At 43.1% G+C, this 18921-nt stretch overlaps 1 protein-coding gene across 1 annotated transcript in view; it reads right to left on the bottom strand.

Moving 5' to 3' along the window:
- Window positions 1-18921, bottom strand: part of snx29 (sorting nexin 29) — a 121726-nt gene that overhangs the window by 95134 nt on the left and 7671 nt on the right. The window contains exons 7-13 of the mRNA XM_041963129.1: window positions 18325-18588; window positions 16998-17400; window positions 15965-16077; window positions 15391-15487; window positions 15096-15178; window positions 9994-10057; window positions 9235-9363 (exon numbers count right to left, since the gene is read on the bottom strand). Of these exons, the coding sequence (XP_041819063.1) occupies window positions 9235-9363; window positions 9994-10057; window positions 15096-15178; window positions 15391-15487; window positions 15965-16077; window positions 16998-17400; window positions 18325-18588 (1153 nt within the window). The remainder of the gene's footprint in view (window positions 1-9234; window positions 9364-9993; window positions 10058-15095; window positions 15179-15390; window positions 15488-15964; window positions 16078-16997; window positions 17401-18324; window positions 18589-18921) is intronic.

The following is an 18921-nucleotide window of genomic DNA, read 5'->3' as shown; positions in this document are numbered from 1 at the left end:
TATCGTGCTGCCATCCGTACACAACATACAGGAACACTGACACTGATATATGTCTTCAGCTAACACAGAATATATGCTCTTATTCAAATTTAGAGAGCAAGCAATAAAAATGTTAATAAAGCTTCACCTGACTCCACAACTCCAATAAGTCTGTGATTTAAGGGAGTCTGGGACTGACTTGCCGCCACCTCTAATTACTACTCTGGAGGACAGATATCTGATCTCCATGAGGATCATGACAACGCATTAAAACACCAGGTGCAAAGGCAAGATCGGATCATTTATTATCCAAACACAGATCCCGTTTTAATACCAGGTGTAAATGGGCTGCAAATGTCTTCGCCTTAGTGGCTGATCTGAAGACTCAGCAGCAGCTGGATCTGAATGTCTCCACAGTAATGGAAAACATTACTGATAATATTTTCTTTATATATTTGGGCCAGTGCGTAGACTGCCTGGCATACACTGTGTTTATATTGCATAAATAGTTGTATGCTATTAAATACGCATTTAGGCTGCAACCCTAGATTTCCGTGTTGCCTTCACTTCCTCGACGCCTCCGGCAAGTCCATCATTACTAACTCCATTTAGAGGACAACTGTTATTCAGACCCACAGGACACAATATGAATGATGGATGCCAAGCAAAGCTAAACTACAAACAACGATGTCCAATTCTCCCAAAAACTGTGGCGAGAAACTGCAGGTTCGTCCCTCTGTTGATGCTTTCCAACTGAAAAGCGCTCCATTAACTTGTTTGATGCTTTGCCTCTAGTGAACGTTGGGTCGCTGGAAATGTGGAGTGTGTGAAACTCAGAGCGTCTTCTCTGCCTTAAGGGAAAGGAAAGTTTTAAATGAGTGTGTTGAAAGTGAAGTCCTTGCTCGGCATCTCTGTTGTGAAAACTGCATCCTTTGTCCAGCTGATATGGGGCCAGCCACAAGCCACTTTCTCATTAAGGGCAATAGACTGACCCAGAAATATTGTTAGTGTGAATGCCTGCTCAGAGGATAAGCCTATTAACTACGCCGGCTAATAAAACTGTTGAAGTCATCTCATCTTCTTCCATGGGAAAGACGGTTTTTGTGCACAAGAAGATAAGTGTGTGCTTTAGAGACAGAAAGAAATTGTGACTGTGTGCAAATAAAAGAGATGTTAAAGATGGAGAAACAGTGTGCGTTTGAGGGTTAAAGATATTGTAAATATTTTTCAGGAGGGCATCGATCAACAGATCTGACGTGGGCATTACTATACATGAGGATCTGTGGTCTGATCCGTGTCAGAACAGCATGTTCTCCACCCACGAACCTACAATCTGGAGTATGTGTTTCAGGCGCTGCATCACTGAGGGCACAATGTTAATGTAAAGCCACAACATTTTGCTGTGATCTATGTGATATACAGCTGAAAATGATGGATGCACCAATCGTATTAGATCCAGAGTTCTGTCTCCTGGGAAACGTGACATACTAACTCAGAGTTACAGAAAATTCCCAGATGTAGCTGCGGCTGTTTCCAGAAAGTGGACCACATTAACTTGGAAGCAAGGTTTTCTCCTCGGCTGCATCAAGCGGATATCAGATTGGACTAACTGCATGCTCCTGGAGAGAATCACACATGTCCTGACAAACGTGTGCATGAGACGTATTTCTATGGCAGCATAATATTGAATAAACGGAAACATTACCTCTATCAACTGCCGACTCGCTGTGACCTTGGGTTGAGTTTCTATAATGGAAGGCAGAGCTGTTTTTCTTTTGGTGCGAGGGAGAAATGAATTCGAGCGACACATTTATCAGCAATTGATTATGTTGACATTCCCTTTCAAATCCATCTTGTTTGAAAGTGTTGGACTCAGTGTACCATGCTGCGTTGCAATGTGTCTCCGGTCGGGGTTTCCGCTCACATCAAGTGGCTTTGTCTTCATACAGCCGTAGAATGGAACATTGGTACATTTTTCTCTACAAGGCCATATTACACATGTGGCCTCCTTATTCATGTTCTCTACTAACTCGTAAAACTGTCAGTAGCTGCAGCCTTCAGTCATACGGGCAAATTATGTACGCCATTCCTTTCCTCGTCTTTGGTGAAAGTGCTTTTAAAGCTTTTGCACCCTCGTCAGATTATCAAAACAGGATGAAAGACTACTTGGCCACTGACTGTGCACACCCTGTTACTGAACACTGTTAATGAGTGAGCTTTTTTGTGCTGTTTGTTTTCTCTTTTTGCTGTTTTGAATCTGTTGTTTGTTCTTTTATGTGAAGCTTTTATGCTGCTTGCAAAAGAGATTTTGAATCTCACTGTGAATATTCCTGGTTACACAAGTGAAGGGAAATTTAAAAAATTATAATAAAGCTTTTGAAAATGGCTCCAATGTAGGCAAATACTAACATCCAGGTACAACGGTTGAGGTATCTCAGTGACAAGTCATGTTAGCTATGTCATTATTACTAGTATTATTATTCATTTATTCTATTTATTGCTGTTATTGTTATTTTGGCCTCCACATTTTCTGCTGCCTGTGTATTGAGTTTTTAGTGGGAATAAGCTGTTGCTGCTCCTGCATATTTGAAAGCTAAAATATATAATAAAAAAAGAAACTATTAGCAAGAGAGAGGAAGGACACTCGATCTTATCCTCTCTTGAAGAACAAGCAAAAAAGCATCTCAAGAGGAAAGCTTAAACCTCGACTACACGCAGTAATTACTTAAGCTGAGTCGAAGCCCTGGGGTGGATTTTTTCCCTCTCTCTTGTATTCCCCCCACCACTTCCTTTATTATCCTGGTGCTCGGTAGTCGTCTTAATGTGCAATAAACACTGCTAAATTGGCTGTTCTTCAGGTACGATCTGGTTTTGTTTGGAAGTAGTAAATGAGAGGTACAAAGACGCCTTCAGAGACAGACAGCGCAGTCGCTGGGTAATGCTCCTGAGTGCAATTTACTGCTCAGCCTCTCTGAAAAAAAGGAACTTCAAGCGTACACTCTTGTGTCACACTTCCAAAGGCTCAATGCCCAGAGCTGTAGAAACACACACACACACACATATATATATATCCACACTCAGGCACAACAAGGCTATGGGGTGCAGGGCTGGGTTGTTAAAACTTCAGCATTGAAGGAAAAAGGCCCCCTGGGCGGAGTGACATAATTGACTTCCCAAAGAAAGAAAACAGCGAGCCTAAACACTCCCAACAAGTAAACTAGGCAAACTTCACAGCCGCTCTCTCTGCCATTACTTAGATCAGCCGTACCAGACAGCCTGGAGAAAAGACGGCAGCTCTGCCAGCTAAGAAAAAGGCATCTGCTCCCATTTCTTTTGTGAGTGTGTGCGTGTGTGTGCGTATGTGTCCGCCTGTCCAACCGCCCCCTCTCGCAGTGACGAGTTACCACTTCCTGGCCCGAGCCCACTCGACTGGCCGCCTTCCCATCTTTCTGCTGTGAGAGGCCTGCTTTCTGCTCTGCCAACTGACGTCTAAAAAGGGGGACAAGAAATAGTTGTTGGGAAAGAGAGTTTGTGTGTGTGTGTGTGTTGTGGGAATGAGTTTGAGGGTTAGACATTCAGAGTGAGACCAGTTTGGCTTCGGACGTCTATTTTCAAATCATGTCCGTAGGGGTGCACGATAGTTATCGGTCCGATAATTATCGGCCCGATAACAGGAAATTATGACGTCATTCCGATAAGTCCGATATCATAACAAATAGCTCCGATAACATATGTGTTTTTGTCAGCACGGCAGTACCTCGCTCCCACGATGAGACCCGAATGGCCTGCAGTGAATGCTGCGTTCATGTGACGTTGGCATAATCAGAAAAACTCATTGCACTGGAAAAATGTAAGAATACCTCCTCATGCCAGAAAACAACTCGTTAACTTGGTCATAATTTTGGTGGTTGCTGACTTGAATTAACATTCGCAGCATTTTTACAAATGTTACACATAAGAAATAGAAACATTAACTTAAAAAGGCTGGCCGAAAGAATGACTACCAAACGAGGGAACGGGGGAATGTACGTTACACCGTGAATGCAGCATGCGGCACAGCGTGCTTATGAAAACAGAGTTCAGACTTCTTCGAAGTTTCCGAGGAAGACAGTTCGCTGGTTATTCGTAACAAATGTTCCAAGCGAGTTCCACGAGGAGCGAGAAATGGCACGAGCTTTAATACTTCAAACCTGGTCAGCCACCTGAAACATAACCACCGCTTTGACGGAGTTTGGAAAGTGTATGAGGACGGCCGGCCTGCTAAAGACGCTAACGTTAGCAAGCCAGCCGCAAAAAAGCCACCGGGACTGACACACGTTGGCGAGGCTTTCGAAAAAGATATTTGCCAAAGATGACCCACGGGCTAAGGTTATTGAAGGTTTAATCATGGACATGATGGCGCTTGCCTTACTATGGACTGCCCTTCTTCAGTTTGTTTACATAGATAAGTCTAAGTAAGGGATCATGTATCTATGTATGTATGACATAGAAGCCCGACGCGAAGCGGTGGGGTTTATTTCTCCATAGGAACATGCTCACTATACGTTATCCCGCTTAGAACACAACTTACTACTAAAGCATTCAATAATGTGACATAAAATAGTGATTAAAACACATTTTATTGATTTAAAATGAGCCTACTCTCGTCTGTCGCATTTCTCACTGTGCAGCGGCTCTGAAAGTAAACACGTACGTTGCGTAGCAACCGTACTCTACTGTGAAAACGTATTCCTTACAGTTATTCAGAGAAATCATGTCAAATGTGAGGAAGTGACGGGATATCCCAGACCTGAGAGAGACGAAGCTGGCGACAGAGTTTGGTTTACCGCAATTATTTTGTACTGATGGATGCTGATTTCGGTGTTTAGCATCTTACCTTAAAAAATCTAATCTAACTTGTGTCAGGGCATTCATTTTCTATGTATATTTATTTTCTGTAAACTTCTGGAATGCACTTTTTCAGTTTCTAATCCATGTATTTGCATCAGTTCAAGTGGCCTTTATTTTTTTTATCAGTAAGTAATACACCTTATTTAAATTGATGTGAGATATCAAATAGGTTTGTTTGATAGCTTTAAGAAATTGTTTGAGAGGCTTGCCAGTAGTTTTTCGTTGGAAAAATAAATATCTCTTCATTTAAAGAGTCAAACTGTTTTTGGTTTTGTTTGTGGTATTGATGTCATGATGTTAGGTATATGTGTGTGTTATCGGTTATCGGTTATCGGCCTTTAGGAGCTGAAAGTTATCGGTTATCGGTATCGGTTTTAAAAAACAGTTATCGTGCATCCCTACATGTCCGTTATCATTAGCAGGAACAGAAACCAAATTAAAGGTGCTGTGAAGGTGTTGAGATGGGAGGCCATTTAAAGCTAAAGTAGGGATGAAAAATAAAAAAATAAAATAAAAAAACGTAAGAGGAAGCTTAATGAATGTCATTTGATTAGGCAGCAGGCAGAAGTAACAGTGGACTGAAAACATACGGGAGCAGAATAAAAAGTGAGAATAAGCAGAATATTAAAGAGTGAGAAGGAAAATAGTGTGATGCTGCTGAATCGGCATTCATACAAATAACAGCTAACTGGATAACTGGATTTATTCTGGTGATGATGATGACGATCTGCTGGTAATAGCCCACCATTCCCATACGCACTCATACCCCGGTTTGCCTACGGACACTTCGACATGCAGGCCGGAGGAGCCGGGGATCAAACCCCTGACCTTGTGATTAGGAGCCGCCCCGCTCTGTTGACAGCTCTGCATACTATAGCTGATTCAGCTAATGCTAGCCTCGCAGACTGACCTTTAAAACAATAATATGCTGTGCTTAAATGTTTACCTCGGAGACTCTTCACCGCCATTCACCTGAAAACCACCAAGCTTAGTTGCTAACTGCTTGTCTGAAATGTACGCGACACAACCAGAAAGATCGTTTGCATGTAGCGTCACCACTCTGTTGCTGCTTCAGTCAGTCCACGTTTTTCAATTTTCTTTCCTTATCTCAGTTTGGCAGCAGCAGAGTAAAATGACCACCAAATGTCTTTTCCTGCTTACTTATCATAGCCATATTACCAACGATTGCTTTGCAATCTGCAATAATATTTGATTTGCCACCTGTGGAAAGTTCAATAACAGGAAGGCACAGTTGACTCCAAAGACTTTCAGGATGTTGCAGATTGCCACTAAAGGACAGAGCGACATGTAAAGCTTAGCTCCGAGTGGTGAGATTTCAGGTGATAGACAGAGTCAACAAGGTTCCTCTGCAGAGCGTTTAAAACAGTGAGTGCGTGCGAACATGCATGAGGATGGTTCAGTCTGGAAGAGTAAGGAGTGGGCTGCGATGTGTCAGGGTGTGAGTAAGGGCCTTCGATTTTCATGTTATATTTGGATGGGTGTGTTAGTAAGGGTCCTGGCTGTATATCTGAGTTTTGTGTGTGCGTAACTCAGTAAGTGAGCAGCGGCTCAATTTAGCCCACTCCCCTCTGCCGGAGTCTACGTCAGCCAAAATCTATCTATGGCGGCTCGCTCATCCTCTGCCACCCCCGTACACACCCGGGCTCAAGACACACACGTGCATGCATACACACACAAGCAGAAGCGCACACACACACTTCTTTGGGTTTGGATGCTGCTCCACTATAAAAGTAGGACTACTCGGAGACGCACTAAAATAGGCAGATGACTGACGGCATCTTCCTCAAACAGGAGCACCATCTGATGTCAAAGATAAACATCTGACCTGAAAAATTTCTGCTCTCAGAACAGTCATTCCTGTCAAAGTTAGTGCAGATTCAATAGTCTGCCTCAAACGATGTTTCAGTTAAATCAGCAGCAACAAAGCGCTGCAGCTTGTTGACGGTAAACAAGGAAGCCAACTGCCCTTTCAAGATGTTACTCATCAGGGTCAGATTTTATGTCGGCCTTACTGACTCCCAATTCTCCCTCAGTGCGAGAGAATCCCAAAGAATTGTGGGATACATAGCAACCGTTGCCAGTTGCCCCTTTCACTGAATGATGCTGACAGCTTCCAGCCCTCATTCAGTGGCTAGCTGCTCCTTCAGTGGTATTTATAGCCACTATTGATGGAGACAGATTTGGCTGAGAAGGAAAAGCAGCACTTGAGATGTAGCTGTGGACTACAGCATAGGCTTAGTGTGGAAAAGCACAGTGTATGTCACCTGCAGGGAGAGTGAAGCATTATGAGGCCATTTCTATACCTCTCTTGACATTTAAAGTCCATTACTTTGTTCCATGTGAACATGAAAATCATCACATAGCACTGCACTATCCAAAACTACAAGTCCCTACACACTCAACTTGAGTCACTCGATCAATCGTAGCTGGTGGCTTGACTTGCCGTAGGAGGCTGCGATCTGAACGCAGACTTGCTGGGGCTTTCTGTTTAGACTGCTGAAGGATGACTAATCCTCTATTTAAAGGGCTCAGGGCTCGCCTGAAGACTTCTGGCGTACAGGCAATCAATTGTAGATGTAGAGTTGACGCAATTCACTTTCAGGGAAACTGTAGGTGGCCACTTATTGGGATTAAAGTGTGTGCATGTGTGACTTGCGGAAATGCAACATTCCACAATGAGTCTGAAAAGGGGAAAAGTTTCCTGTGTAATACTTCGGATCATGAGCTAGCTGAACCAGACCATTGGGTAAGAATTACTGTTTTCCATACCTTAGAATTAGCTCTTTATATCTACAGAGGAGCAGGTCCTCTTCAATAAAGCCATGTTGCACCGTTATATTTTTGGCTCATGCAGCCATCCTTCTCATGCTTGGAGGGGGAGCTTGAGGCGAGGGGTGCTCAGCTGGTTTCAGTCTGGCAGTGACGTGCTACATGTGACTAAATCCCACACGCTGGTCCTTTAACAGAGATGGCTGCACAAATATAGTTGCTCTTCTCGTCAAGGTAAGGGTGAGGTATGCGGTGTGAGGCACAAGCAGCCACAACAATGCAACTTTAACATGAAGGTCCTCGGGGCAATCACCGCTCCTTGCACAATGAATGAAAGCTTTTCAGTTTAAATTTGTAAATACATGCAACAAAAACATGGAGCAAAGACAAAAGTTCGTAAACTTGCTCGGCATCTTTGACTACAGACACGTTGACTTGTCAGATGGAAGCACAGCTAATAACGCTACTTACGACTGTATTCAACCTAGCCATCATTAACGTCATCAGTGACGCCTGTGTGCTTCCTGCCAAGATGAGTCAAAATGCCTGATGTGAGACAGGTTTGTTCAAATGGGGTGGATGGCCATGCAATTAAATCTACATTATGTAAAAAAAATGTTCTGTCCTACAGCTCATAACAGCCATTCCAAACTCACTGCAGGGGGTTGATGAGCTAATGGTCAGTCAAATGATTCAAATTTGGACTTTTCTAAAAAAAAAAACATATAAATACGTCTTCACCATATGTGTGTGCTGGATTTTCTGTCCTCAAAACAGACACCTTTCCTTCGGTGACATTTAAAATGACTGCACCTTACAGCAAACGTGCTATAACTAGCGTGAACTACATTAAAAAAACTTCACGCTTTAGCTCCTAAAGGTGGAAATGGAGGATATTTTTTTTTCGGAGTTTAAAGCTGTGAAGAAAAATCTTGCCATCATTAGTGGGTCAATTTTTTGTGCAAGACAAGTGCACTGTGGAAGCTCTGTTTCTCTCTTGATTAGTTATTTCAAGGTTGGTAATTAACTTTTTTTCTTGATTGATCTTTCTGATTATTTTCTTGATAAATCAATTAACTCTTGGTCTATAAAAAAAACGTAATAAATACCTGTTACAATTTCCCAGAGCCCCAGGTGACATCTGTCAATCAATTTCAAGATATTTAATTTAATAATAATTTAAGGGTGAAACATAGTAAGGCAGAAACTCCTCATATTTGGGATCCTGGAAAAAGTGAATGTTGTGGATTTCTGCTCAACTATGGTTTAAAAGATTATCAAAACAGTTCCAAATTATTCTTCTATCAATCAATCAACTAGATCGTAATGAGCTAGATGTTTCATCTCCAGTTACTTCCCCTGAAGGTGAGCAAACAGACAAATCTACACTGTCTCAGATTGGGTTGATGGGGAGCTCTGCTTTGTTACAGCTCTAATCCGTGTAAACGGTTGATAGGATGCATCAGTTTTTCCTTTCAGAACGAACTTGGCAAGAGCAGCTTTACTCTTCCACACTGCAGCAGCAGACATGATCACACTGATGTTCGAGGCACAGACATCCCAGCTGTTTCTCACCTGGCCAGTGCCTGGACCTTTGCCGTGTGTCTCTCCTCCAGCTCTGCCAGCTTCCTCTTCAGCAGATCAGTTTCCTGCCTCAGGCCCGCTGAGTGCTCCATCTCCCCATCCAGCAGACTGCGAAGAGACCTGTCAAACACATACAGTACATCACATGTATGAGTATGACAGGTTAGATAACCTTCTAATTCCTCTCTATATAGACATACTAAATGTTGACATTCTGGTAATGTTATCTTCATAAACAGTAAATCAGATAAACATTATTAAGCTTCTTTAATTGCAGTAATAACGGTCTGCCTGAATCACATTCAGCTCTGATATAAAGCACTTCATCAACACACATCTGTGATTGCATCGCTGTTGTTTTAATGCCCCCAGTACAAATCCCGAGTCTATCATACAAATCAAAACAAGGCTTGGCAGACGGCTCACATTTATTTATGATTAATCACAAATCCTGTGATTTGTGGTCATTACAACATGGTTTGCGGTTTGCTGCACGATCCTTTCTTGCAGCTGTTAAATGAGTGGAAATCACAGTCTCTGGTGGCTTATTGCTGAAAACAAAAACAGTTTCCTGCCCCCAAGTCAGCGCAAAAAAACTCACAGCCCAGGATAAAAGGAAAACAAGCTGACAGAATTTATGCAGAAAGGTCATTCGATATCTTCTTCCACTGTGAGTATCTGTGTGTAAGTGTGTGTGTGTGTGTGTGTGTGTGTGTGTGCAGCAGATAAGGAGAATATATCCCAACGTACGTGTTTTGTTCCTCCAGCTCGTCCTTCCTGTTCATCATGGCTACGATGGCCTGACGCAGCTCCACTGCAGAGGAGAGAGACCAGAGTGAGACTTCTGCATTAAAACTGCTTGACATGCTTAAAGTACAGGCTACACACAGCAACACACACACTCTAACAACCGTCAGTTTTCATATGTGAAAATAACAAAATCCCATTTTCATGCCACACTTGCAGGTTTAATGCTGCAATTGTGTTCCATCCCTAAGATGAACTGCTTTGATAAAATCAGGTTTTACTTTGTCATATGATATCTACCTGACTCACAGAGAACAGCTTTATTGCTACAGTAAAACATGTTTTTAGAAAGAAAGAAAGAAAGAAAGAAACTATCCAAGATAACTGTTGGGGAGGAACACACTGGGTACCTTTTACATTAAATAATTTATCAAGAAAATATGAAACCAGACTGTGCCTGGAAATCACAGTTTGCTTCAGCAATGCACTGTCATGTAAGACATCGAGTACACGCCTACTGAATGTGAACGACACAGTTCCAAGTGTATTATAGTCAGATGAGAAAGTGTCATTTGGTCTTTTGCGGTAGTATTTCTGCTTGTATAGACAGGTCGCACAGCTGTTGGTAGGACAAGAACGTCGCCATCTTTCTGGTCATTTTGGCTCATAAATCTCACCAGCAGCCATTTATACTGTGTTAGCAGTTAGCTGTTTCCAGCCTAACTAGCTGAAGTCCTCTCATGAATTCACTGATATATTCAGCTGGTGTTTGCAGGGGTCTTGCTGTCATCCACATCTGATGTAATGGAAGTTCCTTCTTGACTACGGCAAAATAAAATATAAAACAATATCTCAAAATTGTTAATGTAACAAAGCTGCCAACCAAAACGATTTTCAGTGCAATAGTTTCAGATATTTCTGCAAAGCTGTTTTAATCACTGAGCTTCAAAGTACCCTGACCACACGCTGGTCAGAAATGCTGGAATCTGCACATAACAAATCAAAATCAAAAGATGGTTTGTACAGTCGTCTTCTTGAAAATGGACACAATGTGCAGAATTCATTCAGTTTTTTGCCTCATACAATATAAAATAATGTTTGTTTTTCCTCCCTGAGAAGAATGAAATGCCTGCACGGTATTGACTTTGTTCTAATGATGTTGATCATAAGCAGTTTATTTCCAGGGGATCACCAAGTTCTTTAGGAATCATGGTCAGAAGATCACAAATGTCTGCAGAAAATTTAATGGCAATCAATCCAGTAGTTGATGAGATATATCAGTCTGGAGCCACGCTGCTGGTATGGCTGCAAGACACTGAGCATTAACATTAATAGGCTCAACATGTGGGAGAAACATGTTGTGATAATATCCAGTGTGCATATAGCTAAAAGAGTTAAATAACATGATGCTCAAAGTCACTTCAAGTCAACACACTGACAACACGACACAACATATCTGCAGAGGGCTGCCTGAGCTCATTGGACAGGGCTGGTGGGAAAACCGTTAAGAAACACCGGGTCAGACAAAAAAAGTGATGGATGAAACTGTTGTGGGGATTTTTATCAATTTAGGCACCATTCAATCAATCAATATTTAATTACTACTTTTAGCTATGGATCCTGGTGACATTTAAACAAAATATCAGCAACTTTAGCCTCAAAATCCTGAGTATCCTTCCAGCCTTCAAGCAGTTGAACTGTATCAGCTACAGCCAAAGACTGCTAGCCGTCAGCTGCTGGCTGATGGTAATCTCCGTCCTGATGTAAAGATCTGGCAGATTCGGGGACGGGCTGTGTGGTGGTACAGTGACTCATCTCCGCTACGCTTGGAGGTGCTCATGGAGGTTTCAAAGCCCCTAACTAGGCTGTTCCCAGGATTTCCAAAAATAACAACCATGAGACAAGGAGTTAATCTACCCTGCACTTTGCATTCCACCATTTACACACACATGCAGAGACCACAACTCTATCTCATAACTAATGTAGGGTGTCGATGTAGCCCGAGACACAAGTAGGTCTCCTCCAGCCCCGAGCTAAGAGTCTGGCTGGGGGAGGAGGAGGAGAAGAAGAGGAGGAGGAGGAGGAGTGTGATGAAGGGCACAAAAGAGAGGAGAAATAGGAAGTCTATTATCTCCACAGCTCCATTCTCCACATCAGCAGGCCAGAAATAAATATGACCTTTAGTCCGACCACGCGTTCACAGCGGGTGCCACAGACGAGCCATTAGGGACTTCAGTAGAGCCAGACGCCCTTCTGTCCTCACAGGGGGACATGGACAAATTACAGTGTGTGTGTGTGTGTGTGTATGTGTGTGTGTGTGCCCCTGCCAGAACCTACACGCTCTTGCTCAATTGTTCCAATAATAGATGCATTAGCAGAGAGCTAGGCCATGTAATCGAGGTGCCTTGTGAATTATAGACTCCATATTCTCCAATCAATGAACTGCTTGGCTTTGCACGCTGTCAGACCCGGATGGAAGTCACTGAGGGATCTCTCTCTCCAACACCATTTTTCTCTCTCAGTTTCTCCCACACACCTAAAAATCCAGAAGGTTTCATATTCATCTGTGAGTGAGTGTTTGTGTGTGTGTGTCTTTCACAAAGCCTTAATCACGAAAAGGGCAAGCACTGTCATTAGCTGTTTTTACTATCAGCACTAAACATACACACACTGTAACGATATATTACAGATTTTTATTCATAGAAGGTGTTATTACTCTCTTGTATTATTTGCACACGAGCTGATCAACTGCTCATTTTGATCCCTGACGGATTAATCATCGTGCTCAAGTATTCGTATCGCGCTTGCATACATTTGAGGAACTCCCAAGAGACAGATTTGTTTTAAAAAAGAAGAATGTTCAAAATCGAATCAGCAGAGGTCGAGATAATCAGATTTTTAGTCCCTGATATGGGTCAAGCTTCCAAAACACTGGATTCTACAAATCCCTCACCTTCATTTTGTTCAAAGGAGTCTCGAGCAAACTGGCGGAGTGCCCCTTTAACTCCGCCTTTATGATATAAGGATTAGTATGAAGTAAATTCAGTAAGATAAGACCAGTGAAATTTGTGTTTAAGTTGATTCAAGGCAAAATCTACAATGAGATATTCTATTAAAATCAGTATACTGTCAACATGTGAGAAGTGCTTTCCAAGAATCCCTCTTGGAGTCACTTTCCCTCGCCCCGACTCCTCTTGTTCCTCGGTGGTTTCCTACGTTTCCCACAGCAACTTTGCACAACCCCTCGAGAAGCGCGTCTTTGCATGCTGCTTCAGGTTACGTGAGTAGGCGGCCAGTGATAGCGAGAGCAAGGGAGCGAGATTTCTCCAGTTGAGAAAAGGTCTTTCTCTCAAATATTCAAAATCGGTTTTGGCTGCGTTGCATTTTGGAGTATTGAGCCGACAGTAGGCGTAGAAATTGGTATCTCTGCCTCTTTCGCATTTCTGTTGGACGTCTGGAGAAAAGCTCTTTGCTCTTTGACTGCCGCCAAAACCTGATGTTACAGCGATGTTGCAGCGTTTCACGGTGGATTTGACTTTTTGACTGAAACATTGTCCTAGAGTGAGGGTCTGCTGTTTTACATCTTTCTAAGGCCTTGCGGAGCTCTGCACCTCGAAGACTATATCCTCTGCTCCACACGAGCGATTTTTAGATCACTGGCTCTCACTGTGACCCCGTGGCGCCCTCTTAGTGAGGGCTAATAGATAGGAGGACAGCTCAATCCCAGTGCTTACAGGCAGCTCCGCTCACCTTTCCTCCCCTGGCTCTGTGTCTCTTTCTCCCTCCCCCACTCTCTCACACACTCACACACTCTCACACACACACACACACACACACACACACACACACACACACACACACACTCCAAGGAATCAAATGGCATCTGATTAGCTCCAGGGTACCGAGCAGAACACCAGCTTGTGAGTGGGTCGCACACACACCTTAGTGCTCATCCAGTGCTTTTGGACCCAGAAATCTTTATCCACACCTGAAATCGCACAGCTGATGTAAATGGCAGGCATTCACACAACCTGACTTTGTGTCACACTCCCTTTTTCTCACAAGCTAAATCCTTTGAGGGGAGCAGAGGAGCAAATGTATATGTACAGTAGCGTGTGCATAAACTGGACCAACAGTGCCACCTGGGGGTCAGAGTCGAACGATCTCCTGGCGCAGGACTTCACTCACAGGAACTGGATCACTTTAAGCCGCCTGTTTGGTTTAATTTGCTACAGAACGCAGCCGTGCTGAAATTTCCAGACTGAGACATGTCAGGACTTCAACAGGATTCATTAGCATCACAACCTTCTTGGCAAAATATTCTGAAATTAGACTGTCTTCTGATTAAACCTCAAGAGGAACTAGTGACACAACAGCTGTGATTCTGATGCCACATCCAATGTAAATCATCTGTAAGCAAATAAGTGATTTTTCGTACTGGAACGTGTGCTCTATTAGGCCCTACACTCAATTGTTCAGTTTCTGTGCACTCATGCAAAAATGTGCAAAATAAGTGCAGTCCAGAAGACAAATTACCTAGTTTTGTGCATCATCGATTTTCTGACAATTCTATACTTATGTAATGCTACAGGCTTAAATCTAACTAATAATTTTTCATTTTACTAATTTTGTATGGCTAGATTCTCCTTACCCCATTAGCAGATTCTTCAAACTAATTTCACTAGTTCAGAAAATGGGATGTTTTTTCTAGTAAATCTGTAGTTTTTGCATTGCATGACTGTTGCCTTTCCAGTTTCTCTTCAGGTTTTATTAGAAGATAATCCAACATCAGACTGTATTCCAAAGAAGTTAGAGATGGTAATGAATCCTTTACCTGGTAACAGCAAACTTCCATACATGTCTCCGTTTGGAAAAGTAACCACAACCATCAACCAGAAGCACCATGTTCAAGTGGTTACCAACGTCATCTAATTGCTATGAGTCAAGTCGGGTCCTGTGCAGGCACAGTTCAGCTGCCTTGATGCTAGCTCACATGTGGCATAATCCATGATGATTCATAACATAGAACCAGTTTGAGCACAAAGCAGAGGGAGGGAGAGAGAAAAGGTATGAGGCAGGCAGGTGGAAAAAGAAGAAACACTCACCCACTGTCATGGACTCTGGCAGACCAGATGTTGGCAGTACACTGGAGAGTGGAGCAGACTGCGTCGGTGGACTGGACTCCATACTGAAACACATGAGGAGAGGAATCAGGAATTTTGAATCTCCTTGAGTTGATTCACAAATTATTTTTGTAAAGAAAAGCTGACACTGCTGCACATAAGCACACTGACCAGACCAGCACGTTCAGTCCTGTGACTACAACCGCTTAATATTTTGCCCTAAATTGCAAACAGTTCACACATTAACACATCCTTCCCGTCTGAAACGATGGCTTACTTGAATGTTAGCAGCGATGTGCTGCTCTCACAGTTTCCCCCCGGTCCTGTCGACTCACACGGAGCAGGAAATGCAGGCGCGTCCTCCACAGAGCTCACTGAGGCAAAATGGAAGTGAAAGTGAAGGTGCAGACGAGCCGAGAAAGTACCGAAATTTCATCTGATAGACAACTGATCCCTGCACTGAAGCCAAGAGCAGCTGTTGTCAGCAGTAAAAAAACAGTCAAGCAGAATAAACAGAATCTTAAATGGGGAAAGAAAACGCACTTTTAGAGCTTTACAGCAGTATGCATGTGAGTATGTATTATCATAAGTAAAGGCACTTGTGCAGTAAAATGTTCCCTGTCAGTGTTTTACTATTATTAATGATGTTTTTGAATTAATATTACTGTTGCAGTAATGTCTTTGTTCCATTTTGCTGTTCGGGTGTGTCCCTGGCATGAAGGCAGACAAGAAATATCACACTGGTCTGAAACAGAGTGCATCATGACGTGTTTATAATACTCTTCTATCTTCCTTGCAGGTGCAGGACTCTGCACAAAGTCTGCAGCTTGGTGTTTTTAGGAGCACAGTACCTGGCTGGGGGTCCGTAGGGTTCAGAGGAATGAGGATTTCTGAGCTGTTGTGGTCAGCCATCACCTGTAGAGGGCTCCATGTGGACACACTGGACAGGCTGCCTACCACCACCCTAAAAGAAGAGCATAAGGCATGTTCCAGTCCCGTTCTGCCCCATAGGTCAGCTGTGGACGTTTTAGATTCAAACCTCAACTGCACAACACATTCTTTAGTCTATTCCAGGGATTTTCAGTCTGACACTTTGGGCCCCCACAAAGACTAAATCAAGACAAATACTCCTCTCATAGTGCTTTGGGGGATGTAAATGGATGGATTCAGTGTGTCACGCAGTGGGCTACACCTTGAGCACTGTTTTCAGTCAGTCTGTTTTTATTCTTTGTTTTTAAGTTATAAAAAGTATCTTTATAGCTACTAACAACTAGCATTTTTCTTTGATTCCTAAACAGATTTATGGTTGTAATTCACGATGGACACTGCAGATAATGCTAGCCTCAGAATGTGTAATTCACTCTCTATTTTAAAATATAAAAACATTCAGATTTGTTCAGATCTGAACAACGTTCAGATTTGACATGTATGCTCATATGTAGCTAGACTCCGAGTAGCGTAAGTACATTAATTTTAGTGCTTTTTCTGAATAATTCTATTGAACTAGTAAATAATGCACCTTGCCTTGTGTATTGGAAAATTAACTTAACTTTAATTTCCATCTTCCACCATCCAATTTTGTATAATGATGTTTGAGGCTGTGAATGCATTCTTTTTTGATTAGAAAACAGCTTCATTTTGCCCAGAGCCAGCTGACCTGTGGATCCCACTAATCATCTGCAGCAGCTCATAATTTGATAACTCAAATGAACAAAAATATGAGCACTTTTTAATTATAGCTGTAATGTTTTCTGCACTTAATGAACAACCTTCGACGGTACTGTGCCCCAAGCCTGCATTTCTGTCAGAATAATTTAAAAAATGTGAAATATTTCTCTTTCTGCGTTTTATAACTTGACACTCAGCTGAGGTGGTCTGACTCACTGATCAGAGCTGATCCTCTCCTCCTCCTGGGTTTGTGCTCTGGGTTTGTACATCTCTTCCTCTTCCTCCTCCTCCTCGTTGTCTATACTCTTGCTGTCAGGCAGAGGAGGTGTAACGGTGGGTGGAGTGCGAGAGGGATGGGGGGACCCCACCCAGCTGACTATGCCGGGCCCAGCCAGGCCGTTCTGGGCCGGCGACTCGGAGAAGACCGGCTCCAAAGGATCTATTCCTTCCTCCACGCTGTTCTGAGCGGGAGCAGTGTGGCTCTTCCTCATCCCGCCCATCTTCTGGGAGTCCTCCTCTCCCTCCTCCTCGTCCTCCGCCCCTCCGTCCAGATTGTCATCAAAGGAAATGATGTTGGTGATTTTCTTTTTCCTCCGGCGCTCCTTCCTCAGGCCTGAGTCTGGGTGGGAAAAGACAAAAAAGAAGCGAACAAAAACTTGAATCTCAACCTTAATATAAAGTGAAACTTCAATGAACTCAGTACTTTTCACCTGCCAAGACTAGCTCCCTGTTCCTGCAGCAAAGTTTTGCACTGGTGACATCAGCATCTTAAGTTCATTTCAATTACGCCTTTAAGAGGGCATTCCTAACAGACCGAGGTTCAAATCTCTCTTCCTCTTCAGAGCCAGAAAGCCTGGCTGTGCATTAGCAAGTCTTCCACCAGCGAATGATGTGAATGGGTCTTCCACCTCGAGGAGCTGGCACACCATCTTAGAATTTCATTTACATTCATTCCAGTGGAAAGTTTTAACACCCCACAGTTAAAATTTAAAATGCTTGTTCATCCCTCTGAGCGGAACATGTGAAGAGAACGGTGTGAGTGTTCCCCATGGCGTGGACCGGGGCAGACGGCTTAAATGAGGTCAAACAAGGGGCCTGACATTCTGGAGGTTTATTCATTTCATGGGGGATTTCATCATCGCTGCAGCACTCTGCTGCAGATGCCTTGTGTTGCACCCACTAGATTTGTTCTACCAGTGCATTCATAAGGCACGCTCAAACTGAACCATATGTTGTTCGATGCTTTCAAGGGGTGGACAAATTAAGAGAAACACCTCACCATACAGTGAAATTGTCAGGAAGTAGATAACATGTCTGTAAAGTTTGTTTTGAATAAATCTTAGATGTTTGCTACTAATGTATCAATGGCAAGAACTGCAAAAGCGTGTCACCACGTGAAAGAAGGACAGGCTGAAAAAAATGTGCTACTAAAAATGCATACAAATACTGTATTAGCAAAAAGGAACACCGCTTACATGTTGAAACAAGCTATTCTCAATAAAAAAAAAAAACACCTGTCATTTTACATATTGGCATTTCCTACCAGCTGAGGTGCTGCGTGGCAGGACGGGTAGCGGGTCTGAGGCTCCGTCCACTCTGGGGGTGAAGCCGGGCACCACAGCCGTGGCAGTGCTGATCTCCCGCAGCAGGCTGCTGACCCCCTGAGTTGACTCTTTCCACAGGCTGCCGATGCCCTGTGTGGACTCCTTGAGGAGGTGGGACACCGAGGAGCCTCCTCCACCTCGCGTGACCCCACCGTTCAGGTCACTGTTATCGATGTTGATAGCAAACAGGATGGAGTTCAGACCTGGAGAATGCAGAGCGAGAGAGGACAAATGCAATTTATTACAGATTACTTAAATAATATGAAGCTTGTAAACTTCTGCAAAGTGCTTTGTAAGCACACAGCGAGAGCGGGCAACCTAAGATGAACTCTGGCCCTCTGGCTGTGCATGAAAAGAGAGGGAAAGCTCTGGCATAAGATCAGTGGTATATATTCTTAATATTTAAGAGTTTGTCCTCGTCTGAGTTGCTCTCATCAATAGTTCAACAGCAAGAGTACAGCCATAAACACTAATTCCCACCACATCCAGTCATGCTAAACAAGTAAAGTGCCAAGTCAGTTCAATAACTGCTTTTA

Source organism: Chelmon rostratus, chromosome 21 (genome assembly GCF_017976325.1).
Source record: "Chelmon rostratus isolate fCheRos1 chromosome 21, fCheRos1.pri, whole genome shotgun sequence".
NCBI classification, from domain to species: Eukaryota; Metazoa; Chordata; class Actinopteri; order Chaetodontiformes; family Chaetodontidae; genus Chelmon; species Chelmon rostratus.
This window is presented reverse-complemented; position numbering and strand designations above follow the sequence as displayed.